Here is a 19,613-nt window from a genome sequence, read left to right as displayed (position 1 = left end):
AAGGGGTCAGCTGTGCTATTTGAAGAATATCCTTTGAAATAAGTGGGTTTTGGGGCCTGTGTAATAGTGCCCCTCTCCTACACTGATATCGAATGAGACAGTTAAAGGGTGTATGACTGTAGAGTAAGTACTGCTGTAACTTTCTACACTGCACATTTCCTTTGTTTCCACACAATACAGTGGCCTAAACATAAGCACACTTTACTACTACAAGATCCGGCATAGCAGAGACCACTCAAATATATTTTCATGAAATATTTCCATTTTCCTGCCTTCTGCTGATAATCTGGCCCAAGCGTTCTTACTGTTTTCCTTCTATCCTGTGTGCAATCTTATGAATACGGGGGACCCCCAACGCCCCTTCCTTGCCATCACCTTTGTGGTTTCTGTCACTTTCCCCTTTCTTCACCATGCTTTTCTGTGTGCCCCCACACACCCTGCGCTTTTCCTATATTACTCCTCACAGATCATTTTCCCTGAGTACTCCACCCACCATTGTTGCACCATTTCCCTTACAGTGCATGACTTCATCTATAGTGCTCTACCCCTGTCATTGTCACACTATCACTGGTGTACTATCTATAACTGTACTGGATGCCTGCACCAACCAAACAGTGATCAGCAGTACAACTAACCCTAGCCCAAATATCGGTACTCTTACTTTTCTTGCTTCTGAATGTAGCTGCAGAGAAGTGCAGAATGTGATGTAAAGTGCTCCGGGTTTACTGGTCCTGTTCTTTTCATTTTTACCTAATGTGATTAAGAATTTCTGTCAAATAACATGATTCAAAATGCTTTGAAACTGTCTTTCCCAATATGCAGATCTTGATGTCAAGTTGAAAAAGGGTCTCTAGAATTTTTTTCCACAAATTAGTCATGTTCTATTCAATCTTTCGTATGGTTGGCCTTCGGGTTTAAGAGCTAGTCCAACTTTTACATGCATTTCTTACATATTGTTGATTCATAATGTGCTACATTGTAAATCACACACGTGTATTTTACTGTGCAGGCATTGCTTATACACCCAAAACAATATTCCCATTCAATTTTCATCTGTGCAGTTTCTCAGCATTAATACCGTAAACACTGTGTGCATGTGTATCCTAGTATGCAGGCTTTACATTTCAAATCAAAGCAATGTCTGATTTAATAAAGTATTACCTGAAATGCACACCAGAGCCTTGTACTCACCTTGCCAAATACATTGGATGCCCAGCAATCTTGCAGAATTAAAGAGATGGCTGGGAATGGTAGATCTATTACAAACCGGACTCCTCTATCTTAGGCTGTATTGCCACAATGGTGTTTGGAGACTGCTAAGTGCCCTTCACTGCTTGCATTGCCATATATGCATTCTGATAGCCCATAAAGCTGAGATATGCTGATGGGTGTATCGATGAGTAAATTTCCACGATTTGTATTTGTCCCCAAGGATGAATACTACAATAATAAATATACCCTGTTCTTTATAGTACTTGGTGCATTTTTCCATCTGCTTACACATGTGTATCATGTTGGTTATCTTTACCAAATGTATACAATAATGTAATCAATGCTGAAAGGATGCAGAGCACCACATCTTGGCTGGATATCGAACCTGCCACAACAGGCTGTCCACGATTCTCAAACTTGATAATTGAATTCATGGAGCTATAAAAAACAGCTCCCGAGTAACAAGTAGAGTGCTTAGCATAGTAATAGACTAAACCTGCATACTTAGTTGCAGGTGGTACATGGCCCCTGCCTTAAACTCCACGAAAAAATTGACTCTTCACTGGCCAGTCCATCAGAAACTCCAATATAAACAACACTAGATATACTGGCAACACAAATTCTCTCTGCTTGCCATGGTGCCAGCAACTTTGTGGCATATGAACACAACCCTGAGCGAGTCTGATGTTCTTTTTTTATTATTTTTTTTTTGTACTTGTGCATAATCTTTAAGATTTTTACAAGTTTCTTCACGAATAGATGCAGGACAAGAGGGAAGAAGTAGTGTCGATTGTTGTCTCTTTATGGGACGTTTTGTATGTATGCAGGTTTACCTAGGTGGGGTCGATTCTAAATGGTCGTGTAGTTTTCCCGTTTGGTTTTCCCTGTTCAGTGGTGTGGATTTGTGTCCAGGGATCTCACATCGGCGAGACTGTTGTCATTTTCATTCCTGCTTCTAAGATCTTGACGGTCGCCATGGTCCATCTCGTTTTCTCCCCTGCTATCATGTGACACCACCATGTCTCTTCTTCCCCAGCAGATGCTTCTCCGAAAAAGAGGCAATATAAAGGCTACGCAAAGATGCCTTGTTTTTGGGCAGTTCATTAGTAGATGTCTTAGAGATTCCTGTTCTGACTCGTCTTCGCACAGTCTGCATTTGTCTGAGGGTTTGATTGCCCTAATACTGCAGATTTCTTGTGTTGGTAATAGGTTCAGGCGTATTCTAATGAAACATTTTTGAAAAGATTTGTAAGGAAATTTTGAGCAGTATACCAGGGGTACTTTTAGTTTGTTCGTGGTCTGTGGTAAGTGAGTCAGTAGTCTATTTGCTGTTGCCTTCGCACACATTGTGATCCAATCTTGGTTCTCCATGTTTGTTTTGACTCTTTGGGGATTACAGATCAAGTCTTCTTGTGTGCAGGCTAAGTCTTTATATTTGTTGTTCAGGTTACGTTACCAGAGGTTGAGTGCTTTGCAGCAACCATTTTTGATTTCGTGGCCAATGATCTGATATATTGGCAGGTTGTCTGGAGTTAGGATTTTTCTGAGCAGCTGCATTTGGATTTCTTCAACTGACGCCACCAGGGAAAGAAGGCCCAGTTCACACCTGACGGCTGCCATCGAGGTTGACTTTGGGAGGCCCAGGACTGATTTCCATAAATGGTCTTCCAGCTTCCGCCAGAGTGTGGCTGGGATGTTCAAGGTTGCATCCATTCCATAGACCAGGGAAGGCACTACTTTTGATTTGTAGAATTGCATCGCCGGTATTAAAGAAAATGTTCCATATTTTTTGTCTATCAGTCGGGTTTGGCTTGTTAAAAATGTACTTTATTCCACAGGGCCTGTTGCATCTTTTTTTTCATTTCTCGAGATGTCCCACCATTATTCCCAACTACTTCCATTTTTGTACTGTTGAGTGTCCAGTGGCATTTTTCCATTTTCTTTTTTGTTTTATTTGTCCAGGATCAGTATTTTCATCTTGGATACGTTAATTTCCAAGTTGTTCTCTTCTGTATATTTAGCCAGGTTGGTTAACTGGCGCTGGAGTCCAATTTGGGTTTGGTCTAATAGGATCAGATCTCTGCGCAGAGAATTCAGGATATTGGCCATTGACTGATTTTGTGAGGAAAAGATCTCACAGTCTCTTCGGTGTCTTTGAAGTCCCCCAAGAAGACAATAAAGAGGGCAGGGCCAGTGGGCAGCCTTGTTTTACTCCTCGTTGCGATTTGATCTCATCTGATAGCAATCCCAGCCGACTTAGCCGCACCCGCAATTTGGTGTCAGTGTGGAGAGCGATCACCGGGTCCAGTATTTCGGGCGGGCAGGTCCAGGCTTTCAGCTTATTCCATAGTTTTTGCTGGTTTACTTTGTCAAAAGCTTGTGACAGGTCCACGAAGGCTAGGAAATCTATTGTTGTGCCCGTCCTGTTGTCGCTTTTTATTATGTTCAATAACATGGTGTTGACACCAGTACTGGCATTTTTCAGAAAACCCATTTGAAATGGGTCTGAACAGGGTGATGCTCTGGCCCATTTCTTAAATCTTACCAGGAGTAATGAGGCAAACACTTTCCCGATGATTTCCAGTAGAGTAATTGGGCGATAATTCACTAGGTCATCTCTCTTGTCTTTTTTGAAAATGGGGACCACCACTGCTTCGGTCCAAGATGCCGGGATCTGCTTTGTCTTTCTGCATTGGTCAAAGATTTTACTTATGAAAGTGGACCATCTCTCCAGGTGTTGTTTCAGATCAATATTTGTTAGGGCATCAGGGCCCAGTGCTCTCAAGGATTTAAGTTTGAGGATCGCTGTTTTAATGTCCTCTGTGTCCGTTAGGTTGGCCCATCTAGTTTTGGCCAACTGTTCGGGTGTCAATGGCTTTGATGTCAGAGGAGAAAATAGGTTGGTGAAGTAGCTTATCCAATCTGTTTCAGATACTGAGTTGATGCGCTGGTTGTTTGTTTGCAGGTCCTTGATCTTTATCAAAGCCAAAGCCCAAAAGTCTCAGGAGTATTTGGTGGTTAACACCTTTAACATTTTCTCTGCGTTGTTTTGATATAGATTTGACTTGTGGTTTTTTACCCATGACTTGTATTTCCTTGTTGCTTCCTCGAGCGTTGTTTTGGCTTAGTTTGAGTGTGTGAGTATGCTTTTTCACTTTAATTTTCTTAGTTCTCTTCTTTTGATTACCAGCGTTTTATCGTACTCATGTGTGTCTTTTTTGTCGTGCTTGTTCGTTCTCGTTCTTCCTACTTCATAGGTTAGCAACAGTGGGAGGTAATTCGGTCTAGCCACAGCTGTTGAAGTGGTATTAAGAGTCTGATGTTCTAAAAACTGAACCAGATGGGATGCCAGAAGAGAAGCTTAAGAATCTGAGACATTTCAGAGATATTTTTGGGCGGTATTTTTATGGTGGTTTTTTTGTGGTGAGCTTAACTTTAGAGTACCACCTGATAATTGTTCTTATACCGGTATCACTAATGGTAAGCAAATACTGGACTTGGTATACTCTAAACAATTAACGTACGCCCTTCACTGTATCTTATCCACAATACCATGTTATGCCCTTTTGGCTTGCATCTCTGTAAATGAAAAACGAACATTCATCCAGAGTCTCTCAGGGTGACATAATTTACAATGAATACCTTTGCTTTAATATTTTACCACACATTCTGCATCTCTCTGTTTGCCAAATCAATAAAGCTGAGCACAGAATAAGTACACTGAGGCTAATTCACCTTTTCAAATTGTTGTTCTTTATCACAAGTTAGAAATATGCAAATTACACAGATTTACATGTACAATGCACATCATCCACGTTGTATTTCAAACATAAACTAAGCCTTTCCTGCAATGGGTTTCAAAACATTCTATTTGTGATAATGCCCAAAGTTCTGCCAACATTGGTCTTGAACTTCGCAACAAAACTTGGCAGAGTACGGGCTTCTTTCACATCTGAGTTTTATCGCATCACTGGAGAAACATGAACACAGTTATACACATTTAAAATGTCACTGTGCAGCACCTAAAATGAAATTATTTACCCACTCTACACTGTCCAATATCAAGCATTCACTCATTAGAACGCTCCATAAATTGAGTGAACGTACCAAAAACAAATCTTTAATCATGTATTTTTCTAGTTGTCAGACAGAAGAACTCTTTGGGGTAATTCATAGATTTCAGCGCAGAGGCAGCACATGCGGGCAGCGCACGCGAACAGCGCAGAGAGGGAGCGTACGCCAGCGTGCGCCACCCACGGATTTGGTGCACATCCCAGGGTTTACACGCGCAGCGCATTCCATGAATCGACGAACAGCTGCGTGCGCGGCTTTAGCACGCATGCACTGTGATTTTCACGCTTGCGCTCCCCTTTTCGGCACACATTTATTCCATGAATTACCCTGTTTATCTGCCATACTCCCTTCTCACCTGGTACAAACCCTCTACCAGCCTTTATGACACATGGTTCTCCTGAAGTCACTGAGAGGAAAAGAGCGCCTGGGACTTCAACCTCTCCCTAGACAACTGCCAGCTCTCAAGCCAGTGAGAGAAAAAGCCCGGCCCTTTCCTTATGCAAGCCATTTTAAGCCTTTTTCTGAGACCTCATGCATCATTCAAAACCATCTCCTTCTTTGTCAATCAGCCTATTCAAGAATGTTCTGACCGTGTTCATCCCGATCGCTTAGACATGGAAGCAATAGCTACATCACAGTACTGTTTTTCCGCTCTGCAAGTTTTTTAAACAATGCAATGTCTTTAGCAGAACAGATGTCACATTCCACCCTTCTGATTTGTCACGTCCCCATTCAGACACAATGTAGCTTTAAGCCTGCACATTTAATTTATTTCCTTCAATATGCACCAAATGTATAACCAGCATGAACTGATTTGCACTAATTTGTTTTTATGGGAATCTGTTATATGTTAAATAGATAAGGTAAATTAATATGTTAGCTTCAAGTTCATTTTTATTTGAGTGCAACTCAGGCCAAAACTGTGGTATCATTGTTCAAAGTGATTATTTTTCTAGCATGTGTTCTGTGCATTCCCAATATTGCCATCTATTAGATTCAGCCTGAGTCTCACAGATGAGTCACACACACGAGTCTCACATCTTTGGCCCTAGTTGAAATTCAGGCCTTTGCTGAAATATAGATGTTAAAATGTGGAGCTACCCTTGTTGAAATTCAGAATACATTTCCCTACAGGCACCAGTAGTAAACAGGAGCTTCTAAGCACTTGGGTTTCTTATGGACCAAAAGCTGAGTGGTAGACTAAAAGAAGTGAGCAGCTGGTCCCTTTTCTCCGTCGAACAACCGTGAGTGCTGCAGTCAAGTATGGGCATGCAATCTGCGCTACTGATATTTTCTGTCCAAGAGTTGCTCCTACTAGTTGATAAAACCTGCAATCAGTGAACCTGAGTTCACTGAGATATTAATCCTAATATAAAGAGTTAACATCTTTCTGCAAACAAGTTGCAGAAAGACTGGCTGGCCAACACAAATTATATCATTTCAGAGGCCTTGGTTTTGTCGGCTTTTCCATTGCTGCTACCTGTCAAATAGTTTAAAGCATTGTAGAACACCCTCATACACCGGGCAGGGAGCATATTTTTACAGGTGCCTGTTGACACAGATGCCTGCACTGAAAAAAACAAAAGCTTTTCAGAGAGCTAACATAAAAGAGCAAAATGAATCTTCAGAAGACTGTCACACCTGCCATGGTAGAGAGGGAGTGTGCTACCTAAAGGTTGAATAGGTTAAGGCCATGAGAACTATATATCAAGGCCCTGATTCATGGAGTTTTTATCTTGTTTCAAAGTGACTTTGCACTGATCCAGAGTGACTTTGCACTGCCCCTTTATTCTGTACACCAATGGCCTCTGATTTTCCATATGTGTTCTCCTTCCAGCCCTTTACCTGCTGATGTAAAAAGCAGTGAGCATCCTTTAATGAAAATGCTGCAGTGGGATTAGGGCAGTACCGGAGTATCCGTTAGGCCAAGTAGACACAGGCCTTTGGCCCCACTCCTTATAGGGGCCCCGCACCAATTGATCAAAATAAAGCAGTGTCGAAAATTAAAAACATTTTAGGAGATCATTTGCGAGGGGGGAAAATAGTAGATCAGTGTTGAAATTCCAGAAGGAACCTCTCTGCCATCAATAATAATATGAGGCCACACCATCAAGGTAAAACACTTGGATCTCCTAAAACCAGGAATCGCGGCTTAATTTCTATATTGAATAGGCATAAGGGAACGATAAATTAGATTTTTACCAGGGTGGCCTACAAGTGTGAGCTCTTGGGTGAGCACTGCTTCACAGCATGGCACCCTGGAAGAGGCATAGATCAAGCCTATATGGACTGCCTTGCACTCTCAGAAAGACCTACATATAGTTTGTAAAGGACACCTGAGAAGCAGGAAAGCGAAACAAAGTGATGTTCTGCATAGAATGGCTGGGTATCTATGTAAAATCTATGAAAAAGCAGCACATGTCAAAATACAATGGTGATTAAATCAACTCCCAACATTGTTTTTTTTGTGCCAAGGTACTTATTAAAGAAAACCATACATTAAATGTGGTCCTTTTGAATTTGAAAGAGTATGTTAACCCACTAAATAGCAATGTTGGTAATGGCATTTTTTCTGGAACTTCAACTATGTGCATTGGATGCATAAAATCGATTACATAGTTCAGGATAATACTCCACAATATTAAGTGTGTTTTCTGGTAATGAACTTCAGGTCTTACCTTTCGTTTTGGTGATTCCTTCATGTGAATATTTATTCAAATATTATTCCAATAGCTTTTTTTCAAGCTATAATATTCTTTATGTTGTTGATATGACCTCCAAACTGAGTCATGCAATTAGTGCCATGCCAATGTGCCAAGTGATTGAATAACATAGCAATGGCATTCTTTATAGTGCTTATGGACTTGGTTTCCGGGAGCAGGCTGACCAACAAAGGCGGTCTAACTGGGACAATAAAATGCACAGCAACCAATACATGAGACACAAATCTTCAATGGCTCTTCACTACGTTACACCCCAAATTGCCTGAGTAGTGCTTTTAGTCACATGGTTCTCTTCTAACCTGGTTTAAGTCCGATCTCTCTGGTCTCTCTTAGTGTCCTGGGCTGGCAATCTCTCTTACTCTTGTCTCATTTTTTAAAGCTTCCCCCAAGGGCCCTCTCCTGTTTTTTCTGTATACTATTCCTCTTTCCTCACACATTCCATCCTTCAACCTAGCCTGTCACTTCTATACCGATGGCTCTCACATCTTCTTTTCCTTTTTCAATTCTCTGAAGCCCTTCACTCTTTTATTTCTTCATGTCTGTTACGGAGATTTATCATTTTAATTGTATTGTATTCATCATTTATATAGTGCTCTTTCCCCATTTGTATGGACTCAATGTGCCTTGTGGTTGGAACGCCCTTGGTGACTGTAGTCCAAGTGTGAGAGATTCTAAGAGTTAATTTATAAGATGCGTGTGTGTATTCTGTCAGGTTAGGACTTAGTTGGGCTGGCTAAGCTCGAATAAGCAGCCTCGAGGTCAGGCATGTGGGCGGGTGCTGTTGGGGGTTTAGGATATAGTGCTAGTGCCAGAGTTTCGATGTGGTCCCAGCTAGACGGAAGGTTTTTGTAGGTTGTCTCTGTATGCTAATGGCAGAGGTATAGAGGTAAGTCAGGGATTTTAATGTCCATGATTATGCATGCCGTTGGACTGGAATTACATAGCCATAGCTGCATTCTAAAGTGCATGGATTAGTGGCCATGCCTGCGGCTTGTGTCCTCAGACATGGCGCAAGGTATACGTACCTTAAACTCGGATTGAGTTCATCGTCAATGTTGTTTTCCATGCTCCCACATGATTGGCTGGTCCCACCAGTTGTTGTCTCCCTAGATTGAGAGCCTGAGTCATGGGAGTGGAACCAGAGGGATGGCAGAGTGATGTACACTCGTCTATAGGTGGGGGGCACACGATTTATGACAATGTACTGCTGCAAACACTGCTGGCATCCCTAGAGTTTTGGGTGGGTAGTTGTCTTATCAGGTTTGGGACTGTGTTTCTGTGTGTGTATCAACAGAATAGAGTGTGAGACTCCCCTCTCGGCCAAATCCCCTCTACTTGTGAGAACCCCCACACTTTTTGCTAGACTTCTGAAACTTGTTATTATTCTCCTGATGAGGGGATCCTTTTTCACTTCAATCATTCTTGTTGCTCTCACCATGGGAACTCTGTTCATAGTGTTTTTACTTTGGTTTATGGAGACTTGATTTCCACCATACCTTTTAAAGGCATCTATGTTTCATGTTTGCAGTACACAGCACATTTTGTACAGTGTTGCTTGGGAGCACTTTGGGCTCTCTTTTTTATATTATTTTATTTTCCTTAACTACTGTTCTCAAGGTTAGGGGGATACCTGTTCTCCTTCTTAGCTTTTCCTTTTGTGAGATCAGCACGAGCCTCCCTATGCAGAGTGCTGATGGGTTACCTTGTATCCCCTTTCTCACTGCTCTTGTGACATTTATATTACAGTGACATGCATACAGTTATGGCTGGTGGCAATGGATGTGTGCTACCGAATTTGGTGCAATTTCTACCTGCACGCTGTTTCTGCAGCTGTGGTTATGCACAGAAGGATCCCCCCAATGGTGGCATATTTCTTTCATCGCCATTTCTTGTTTGTGAGTCCTTTTTTGGTGCTTCTTATACCACTTAGGGTGGTGGAGGTTCTGGTTTGAGTTTTGCCTTTGGTGGAAACAAGGCTCCAGTGTGTCTGCGAGGACAGGAAGCAAGGGAGGATCCCGGAGTTCTGATATCCTTTGTCTTCACTAATTCCCACTGGGGGGCTGGAGTGTGAATTCCTTATAAAAGGTGAGGGTCCTGAGGCAGGAGTCAAGTTGAACAGTGCAAAAGAAGAACTGATAAAGAAGACAACCAGACCCACCTGCAGCCCCTTATAGCTACTGCGAAGAGACCACTGCTGTCCTGACCCCATTTTCAAATCAAGAGAGGTGCTCAAAAGAGCATGGCTCTTTCCCTTTGGCATAAGATAACCTGCAAGACGAGCCATCCCACGGCATGCTGTGACCTTCCTGGTCTGCAAAAAGCCAATACCCTGAGACTTCTGACCATTTTGCAATCCATCACCTTCCTGTTAACGAATCCTCGCTGAAATTTGATAGACTCCTGCCGGACCTCCAGAGGCAAGACCCCCCCTCCTCAAAGTCCCCTTACGAGAGTGCAGGACCAAAGAATTGTGGCAGATTTACCAGGTGGTAAACGTTCATCCTTGGAGCCAATTAAAAGATGCCAAAACTGAAGACTGAGAGTGGAGCATGAAGAATCCTATGCTGGAAGTCCTTTCTGTCGACTATATTTGCAACATCCCTTCTTGAGTCCCTCCTTTCATCATGATGACCAAAGAACCTGAGACCAAACCAATGCTGCTGCATTTTGAAATAATCCAGCTCTATCTTCTTCACAACTCCTCAGATACTGTGGGACTCATGGTAGTTCTGCCTCTGCCTTATTGCTGGAGTGCTGATTCCGGTGTTCGAGTATTCACAATTCTGCGTGCATAGGAAGCCTTTTCAAAGATCCCTGAAACCTTTTTGACCCACAAAAGCATCTTACTTACTTGTAACAGAGGATTCCTCTGGAACTTTGCATTTTCTGCTGCTGTGCCTTACCTGTTTTACCTTCAATCTGAATTTGAAGAACTCATACCTAGATAGGGATAGACTGCTAATACCTTAAGGATTCTCAAAAGTAATACAAGTCTCTTAAAGTATTGCCCTGCTGTTGTTGGTGTGATTTTACAACAGAACATTTTCTGAGTTGCTATAACAAGTGATTTTACCTACTTCGAACTGTGTTCATGAATTGTATAATTATCTATTTATGGTTTAATCACCTGAAGTATTGCATTTATTTCTATTGTGCTGATTAGTTAAAATAGTACTTACTTACCTGAAATAACCATACCATGTTTATAATAAATAAATATATATTTTACTATAACTCAAGTGTGTAAAAGTTTATTTGGGCCTATGTATTTGCTGAGTTCTTTGTAGTTATCTGCAACCCACATCTGCCTCCTAAGAAAGGGGTGGCTGCCCTGCCATGCTACCGGAACCTTCAGTAGTACATACTTATACTAGTAGTTGGGGTCTGTGTACCAAGGGATAGTTGTATAAATTCTTATCACAGGTAGACTTTAGAAAAAATCCCATAACAATGGGTCTCATTACAAGTCTGCCGGTCCGGAAACAACGGTGGTGGTAATTCTGCCACCAACGGTGTTTCCAGACCGGCAGATTATGAGTTCTGCAGGCGGGTGGTGTCATTCCCGCCAGGTCTGACCTGACGGGTGTAATGCCACCCGCCTGCAGGCGGAAATTGAAACACTGGCTTCGTCTTAGACGGAACCGGTGTTACCATGGGCCCCATTCCCGTAGAATCCTATGGGAATCTATGGGAATGGGGAACAAAACAGTTACCGCCTCCGGAATTATCGGCACCCATTGTTGTAATACCCTGGTGTTACCGGGTGGTCCGGAGGCAGTAACTGTTTACAGACCCGGCGGCTACCTGCACGTTTTTCCGGCATGGTTACCGATGGACTCGTAATGAGGCCCATTGTCTCTTAGTCATTCAATCCTGGATGTCGACCCACGTTCTTCATCGTATCCCCTCTAAAAAGAGGATATTTTCCTTCCCCCTTCATATCTTCCTCCCTCCACCACCCCATCCTTTCTTTCTTTGATTTCCACCCACCCAGCTTTCGTTTGCTCTCTTGCCTTGTAATCTCAGCAATCTCTTTGACTCTTCTCTTTCCTTCTCTTCACACATATCAAAAACTGTGCACAACTGTCACTTCTTCCTTTTCAATATTGGTACGTCTCGTTACTTTTTATCTTTTCACTCCTCTAAACATTTATCTCTACTCTAAACGTCTCTAGGATTGTGTACTGATCCTCCCTCCTGATTGCTCTGCCTACATCTCAACTCACCCAATAAGTTCTATCTACAATTCTGTTGTTCGCCTTCTTTTTTCTCTTGCCCATTGTGCGTCAATGTCCCCTCTTTGCTATAAGCCTCTATTCTGCCACTTGAATCACAGCTTCTCTACCACTTCCTGCACAATATTTTCAAATGTCTACATGGCTTACCCTCATATCTCCTCCTTCTATGGTCTCTTTCTATTCCCGCACTCTCTGTGTTGTCAATCTACATTGCATCTTGTTTTAGCCCTACCTCCATGTTTCTCGTCACGCTTTCATTCCTTCTCCCTTCAGGCCCCCTATCACTCGAATACTGTCCCTCTAGTCATTTGCTCTCCTACAACTGGTCCTATACCCTGGACCAAGCTCAAGGCCCACTTTCTGTTTCTCCTTTCTGATCCTTAAAACTGATCTGCATTGTATACCATTACTGCATAATTATTTGTACCACCTTTTTTGTCAATGCATGTCAAAGCGTGTTGGCAAAAGCGCTATACAAATCTCAATAACCACACACACACATACATTTGTTGGTAACTTTCCTGGAAAACATTGCACTTTAATGCATGTTTAGCCTGTAATATTGGTCAACACTACCAGCTTCAGAGTGCCCTACCCCATCAAACTGGCTCACAAAGTCCTGCACATCCAGTTCCCTGCAGGGCAGTGCAAGGCCGCTCGCTTAGCTACAAGACGAATTTCCTCTGCCCAAAGAATGACCACATTGATTAATTATTTCCTTGTGTTCGAATCTCACATACTGCTACAGCCCCGAATAAATTATTCCAACTAACAAACACCTGCTAACTTATTTCTCACAGATTTATGATCCCAACAACAAAAGATACGAAGTGCCGGTACCACTAAACGTTCCCCGCATTCCAACAAGCACAGAGGCAGGTCGGCTCTATGTGGTTAACATCAAGGACAAACCATTTGGAATACAGATACAACGAAAAAGTACAGGCACCATCATGTAAGTAAGAAAAATCAGAGCAACCATCTGGTTTACTATTTAGTTGGTGCACTTAGTGAATTGTTTTAGTGAAACATAAAATGTACCACATTTACTCTGGATAGAGCCTTCCCATGGCAGATTTAGGGGTCATGTTCCTGGTCCTGTGGATGGGTAAAATGGTGGTAAATTGCAGAGAGGGGAGCTTTTACATTAAGTGCAAATAGACGTGGTCACCTCTACGCAATTCACACTTTAAGTGCAAATAACCCTCTGTAAATTGACCGTGTAATTGTTAATTGTGGGAGAAATGTACACTTTTTTTTCTCCAACATATAGTGCAGACAAATGTGTATACGCGAATTAGACCGTATTGCTTTGTGTTTTTGTTTGCACTAGCTGTTCAAAACGATTACAATTGCATGGAAGGGACTTTGTGCGCGCAAGTGGTTCCTTCTGTGCAACGTGCACTTTCAATTACAGTGGCCAGGCATAGTTCTTTAGGGCCTAAGTTCTAGTTACAGAAATCGTTCTTCTTATAGCAACGTTTAACGTGCTTTATGCAGGAAGCCCCTTATTCATTTCAATTGCCGTGTGTATACAAAATACAATAAAAGTGAACACATACTATGCCAGTCACAATTTTTTCACAATCTTTTTAGAATGTGTTGATATTGCAGATTTTTTTTTTCCTTTTCTACCAGGTGTAAAACCTTAACTTCCTTCTCCCAGAGCTTCACTTTATAACTTTGCGCCTGATCTACAAACGTGTTTTACAATGGTGCAATACCTTTGTAAAACGCTTTGTAAATAAGGTCATTTGTCTCCTGTACCTTAGATAAGATGTATTCCCTGCATATCACCAGAATTTAAAATGCATCACAGATTAAAAAAAGGGACTGTTGTTTTTCAACTTCTAAGGATGTTCGTAGTTTTTGCAGAAATAACATGTTTTTCCAGCAGCACAACATTTTAATCCTGGTGGAAAACCACTGGATTTCTTTGGGATGCGCCTGCTCTTATGCTCTTGCTAAAAGCAGGCAGATTGTGTAGGCATTGATTGTGAATGCCAATGCCAATTGGGCAGCTTCTTTGAACTATGAACTGCCATCACGTGTTAGCCTGGATTTGCCAGGTTTGACATACGTTTTTTGCACGTCATACAACAAAGTAGGAACATTGCATGGAGTGGACTGCATTGCCAGTGCACACGGTGGTCATAGCATCTGTGCAATAAGCACTACACAAATGAACCCTACAGTGTTGTCAGGTTGTCTGCATCCTTTGCAAATCACTCTATCACACAACTGCTTAAAAAAGCCTCCTCACTATTGTTCAAGGCAGCAACCTAGATTGTATGCCCACGTTCTGCTCCTGTGCCCTAAACATATTTATAATAATAAGTAACAAACAAGTGGTTTGTTCCAGTTTCTTGATTCTTACATAGTAGAAAGAATATGCCTTTGCAAATTGTTAGGTCAGACTCAAGAGATGCATCGGTTTTTCTGTCGTCACTCAAATTAGCACATTTTAACATTAAAAGATGGGGGTTCATTCCGAGTTGGGCGGTAAGGGTTAACGGTCACCGGTAATGATGCTGATGCCGGTAAATCCTTACCGCCCTATTCCGAGGTCCCTTAGCGGGTCCCAGCAGGAATGGCTGGTCTGACCAGCTGTTCTCTGCGGGTCCTGTTAAGGGACCTTGGAGCTAATAACAGGCCCGCAATTTGCGGGCCCGTTATTAGCGCCTTCCCCATTCCCATTGAGCCCTATGGGGGCTCAAATGGGAATGGGGAATGTTCTACAGAATGGGGACTTACCAGGTCCTCCAAGGTCGGAATAACCTGGTAAGTCCCCATTCTGTCAGACCGGACCCGGGTTTGGAGGCAGCCATGGCGCTAATAGCGCCATGGCTACCTCCAAACTCGTAATGACCCCCATGGTCTATAACATTGGGCCTCATTACGACCCTGGCAGAATGGGTTTAACGGCGCTGGTAAAGGTGCCGGCGCCGTTAAACCCATTCCGCCCTATTACAAGGTTCCCTTGCAGGACCCGCTCTGGACTTCTGGTCGGACCAGAAGTCCTTCGCGGGTCCCGGGAGGGGACCAGGGAGCTAACAACAGGCCCTTTATTAACGGGCCCGTTGTTAGCTCCCTCCCCATTCCCATTGAGCCCTATGGGGCTCAAATGGGAATGGGTATGGGTAGATTGAATGAGGAATTACCGGTAATTCCTCATTCAAGGAACCCGGACCTGGACCCGAGTTTGGAGGCAGCCACCTCCAAACTCGTAATCAGGCCCATTGTGTTGTACTCGCCACAGAGGGAGTACTACACGACATAAAGTTGAAACTCAACATATACTGAAATATACATGTGTACTAAAGGAGACATGTTATATAGCTCTCCTCTGTGAAAGGTACAGTGAGCTAAAACGTGGTTGTAGACCCTCCTGTGTGAGAACCTACACAGAGAACAGGTTATTTGGCAGTGTTCGTTCTCAGTAGAGGGGCTCCCAGACCTTTTAAATATATGTTTAGGGACTCAGGGTTTCACCCTAAGATATCCAGGGTAATTCAGACGTGGACCCCTTGCTCACTGTGCTTAGAGAGGCACAGCTTCGCCTCACTGATATTGCCCGACTAGGCCGAAACATGTGTCTGGGGTTGCTGTTGGTACTCTTTTTCAGAGCAGAATTGCCTAGCATTTCGGTTCTGGAATGTCCAAATGGTTGGGACCAGACTGATATGCATATGCATATTCCTCTTCTGTCAAAGGTGCAGTGAGCTAAAACATGGTTGTAGACCCTCCCAAGTTGTTACGTACCCAGAGAACAGGTTATTTGTCCATGTTCATTCTCAGTAGAGGGGCTCCCAACCTTTTGTATATATGTTTAGGGACTTGAGGTTTCGCCGTAAGTTACCTAGGGTAATCGAGACATTTACCCCTTGGTCAATGTGCTTAGAGAGGCACAGCTTCGCCTCACAGATGTTGCCGACTAGGCCAAAACGGTTGTAGGTCATATGGTCGAAAACAAAAGGATTGAATGCCTTTTGATCAACACTAAAATGATCGAAAAAAATGGTTGATTTTTAAAAAAAAAAAATTATGGGGGGGTTCCTCCCCCAACTCCCCATTTTCTTTATTAAAAACATTTTTCTACCAACCCAAAATAAAAAATATATACATAAATAAATAAATAAATAAATAAATAAATACATTTGAGCTTTTTTTTTGACATTTGACTGTCAATTAAATGGTCATTCGATCCTTTATTTTCGACCATTTAACTGGACAGCGGCCGAAACATGTGTCTGGGGTTGCTGTTGGTACTCTTGTTCAGAGGAGAATCGCCTAGCATTTCAGTTCTGGGCTGCCCAAGTGGGTGGGACCAGACTGATATGCAAATGGGTATTTCTCCTGTGAGAAAGGTATAATGAGTTAAATTGTGGTTGTAGACCTTCCCGAGTGAGAACCTACCCATGGAACAGGTTATTTGGCTGTATTCATTCTCGGTAGAGGGGCTCCCAGACCTTCTGTTTATATCACAGGAGCATCGACCAGAAATGATATGATAACACTAGACATTCATAAATATAAATGACTTGCATAAGGCAGAATCAACACTATTTGCATATTCAACCTACACAACAATTGCTGTGATCAATAAATAGAATAACTAAGCATTATTTAGTCATAACATTCCACATAAGAGCACCCTGTTAAAAGTGACTACTTATTATTTCAATCCATAGGATACTCCTAATGAAGGCCTCTTGTTAGCTTTGTTTCTTAATTCTCACTAATATTTGTAAAATGGAAGCAATAGGGACTGGCGTGTGAATGGCTATTGCAATCGCATACCCCAATGGGCTGTACCGATTTCAGCAACAAGATGGTGGTGGAACACCTTACTTTTTAAACCATCGGTCGGCAAATATGGTCCTAAGAAAATCGAAGTACATTCGATTTTGAATGTTGCCAATACATATGTATTTCATTTCAATTTCGATTTGTGTGTCCAAATGTATTTGGTGTGAGTAGCCAGAACATATTTTATGGATTTGGCTCTGAAGAATGCACTCATACACTTCTCTCGAACTGTGCATATAGTTTACAAATCAAAACTGTCTTCACCACTCCCAAATACTGTTGAATGACTAGGCCAGCCTTGAATAAAAAAATAAAAAAATAACTTTGTTCAGTGGATTTTTCCATTTTCTTCTGCTGTAATAGGTTGCTTATTTCAAAATGACTTTGATTTTCTTGAGTATACAGTGAATGTTTTGTTATCACTTGTCAAACAAAAGAAATAAGCACAGTGGAAAGTATCAATTTATTTTAAGTTGCAGTGCAATCACAATACATTCATAAGATGGGTGAGTTGGGCGTGGTTTGTGCTTTTGTCAAAGCGTTCAAACTGAAGATGCTAGTTAATGATGCATGCGACGGATTGTAGCTACTCCTTAGTTCATAATAATGGAAGCCATTGGCAAACATTTAGCAAATTCCAAAATCTATTTGAAAACATATTTTTCTTAATAGTGTATATCAGGGAGGTGGTGGAACCCCTTACTTTTTAAACCATGAGTCGGCAAATATGGTCCTAAGAAAATCGAAGTACATTCGATTTTGAATGTTGCCAATACATATGTATTTAATTTCAATTTCGATTTGTGTGTCCAAATGTATTTGGTGTGAGTAGCCAGAACATATTTTATGGATTTGGCTCTGAAGAATGCACTCATACACTTCTCTCGAACTGTGCATATAGTTTACAAATCAAAACTGTCTTCACCACTCCCAAATACTGTTGAATTACTAGGCCAGCCTTGAATAAAAAAATAAAAAAATAACTTTGTTCAGTGGATTTTTCCATTTTCTTCTGCTGTAATAGGTTGCTTATTTCAAAATGACTTTGATTTTCTTGAGTATACAGTGAATGTTTTGTTATCACTTGTCAAACAAAAGAAATAAGCACAGTGGAAAGTATCAATTTATTTTAAGTTGCAGTGCAATCACAATACATTCATAAGATGGGTGAGTGGGGCGTGGTTTGTGCTTTTGTCAAAGCGTTCAAACTGAAGATGCTAGTTAATGATGCATGCGTCGTATTGTAGCTACTCCTTAGTTCATAATAATGGAAGCCATTGGCAAACATTTAGCAAATTCCAAAATCTATTTGAAAACATATTTTTCTTAATAGTGTATATCAGGGAGGCCACTACATGCCCTATAATGATGCAGAAAGTAGTCAAACAAGTTTGTGTGATGACCCTGATGCTCTTCAATATGTATTTGGCAGATCTTCCTGGATTCCTGAGGAGTGTCAATCACTGCCCCACTACAATATCTGGGGAGAAGGTGGTATGGATGTCCTATGTGGACAACCTTTTGCACATTAATGGGCCTCAAAAGATCACTTATGGAGCTGCAAAGATATGCAGACCTAAATTGTGCTCAAATAAATTACGAGAAGACTAAGCTGATACATTTCACACACACACACACACACACACACATCAATACCACGCATCTCTTAGGTGGGAATTCACATTGAACAAGTTAAGTGTTTCAAATACGTAGGCTTGGAATTAACAACAAAGTGTGAATACTCAGACATTATTGGTGAAATCGAAAAGGAAAGCTATAATTCTTACCTCAATGATTGCTAGATGTGTCAGAGAAGGCTCTGCATATAGTCTCCTTGGCATATTAACACTCTACAAGCAAAACCTCTGTGCGACTATACTGTATGGCCTTGAAACACTATGTATGGACGACGTATCCTGACTTAAAAATATAGAATTGGGACTTACTTCCCTTGTGGCACCGACATTCAAAAGAAGATGTTTACTGTATATAAAATCAAGAATGTCACTGAGATGTCCTCTATTGCAAATGTTGGAGGACAAAATCAACGCAAACACCAAAGTAAATTCACGAGAATGGTAGAAAATACCTTTGAAATAATAGACTGGAGCCCTAATTGGGATGTAGATCTTTAAGTTCTACAAACAAAGATGTACCACTAAATTACACCGGTGGGATTGGACTTCCAATTATATCCATCTGCAAGCTCTTAAAAGCTATCACTCAGAAATTATAAATTTGACACATACATTTAGAGAGCCACAAAAGTATTTTAAACTATGCTCATTCCCCAACTTTGCACATATTTCTTCTCCTTTAGAGGATACCAAAACATCCTCTGTTGTCTGTCACTGGACCTGAACTCACTATGGCTAAGAGGGCAAGGACATGTCGCTTATGTGGCATTTTGGGTCAAGCAGAAACACCCTGTCATGTTTTAACTGAATGCCGTGATTACGCCGCTCTTGATATGAAACTGTTGGGACCCTTTGGAGCTAATTATGACAGCATAACAAGTGACTCGTTTTGGTGTTTTTGCCTAAAGACGCACAATACA

At 41.7% G+C, this 19,613-nt stretch overlaps 1 protein-coding gene across 1 annotated transcript in view; it reads left to right on the top strand.

Moving 5' to 3' along the window:
- The window catches only part of SI (sucrase-isomaltase), a 1,019,699-nt gene that overhangs the window by 337,146 nt on the left and 662,940 nt on the right, over nt 1-19,613 (top strand). The window contains exon 26 of the mRNA XM_069618482.1: nt 13,048-13,202. Within this exon, the coding sequence (XP_069474583.1) occupies nt 13,048-13,202 (155 nt within the window). The remainder of the gene's footprint in view (nt 1-13,047; nt 13,203-19,613) is intronic.

Source organism: Ambystoma mexicanum, chromosome 10 (assembly GCF_040938575.1).
Source record: "Ambystoma mexicanum isolate Mex_15411 chromosome 10, UKY_AmexF1_1, whole genome shotgun sequence".
Classification (NCBI taxonomy): domain Eukaryota; kingdom Metazoa; phylum Chordata; class Amphibia; order Caudata; family Ambystomatidae; genus Ambystoma; species Ambystoma mexicanum.
Note: the sequence above shows the minus strand (reverse complement) of the source record. Positions and strands in the feature narration are given on the sequence as shown.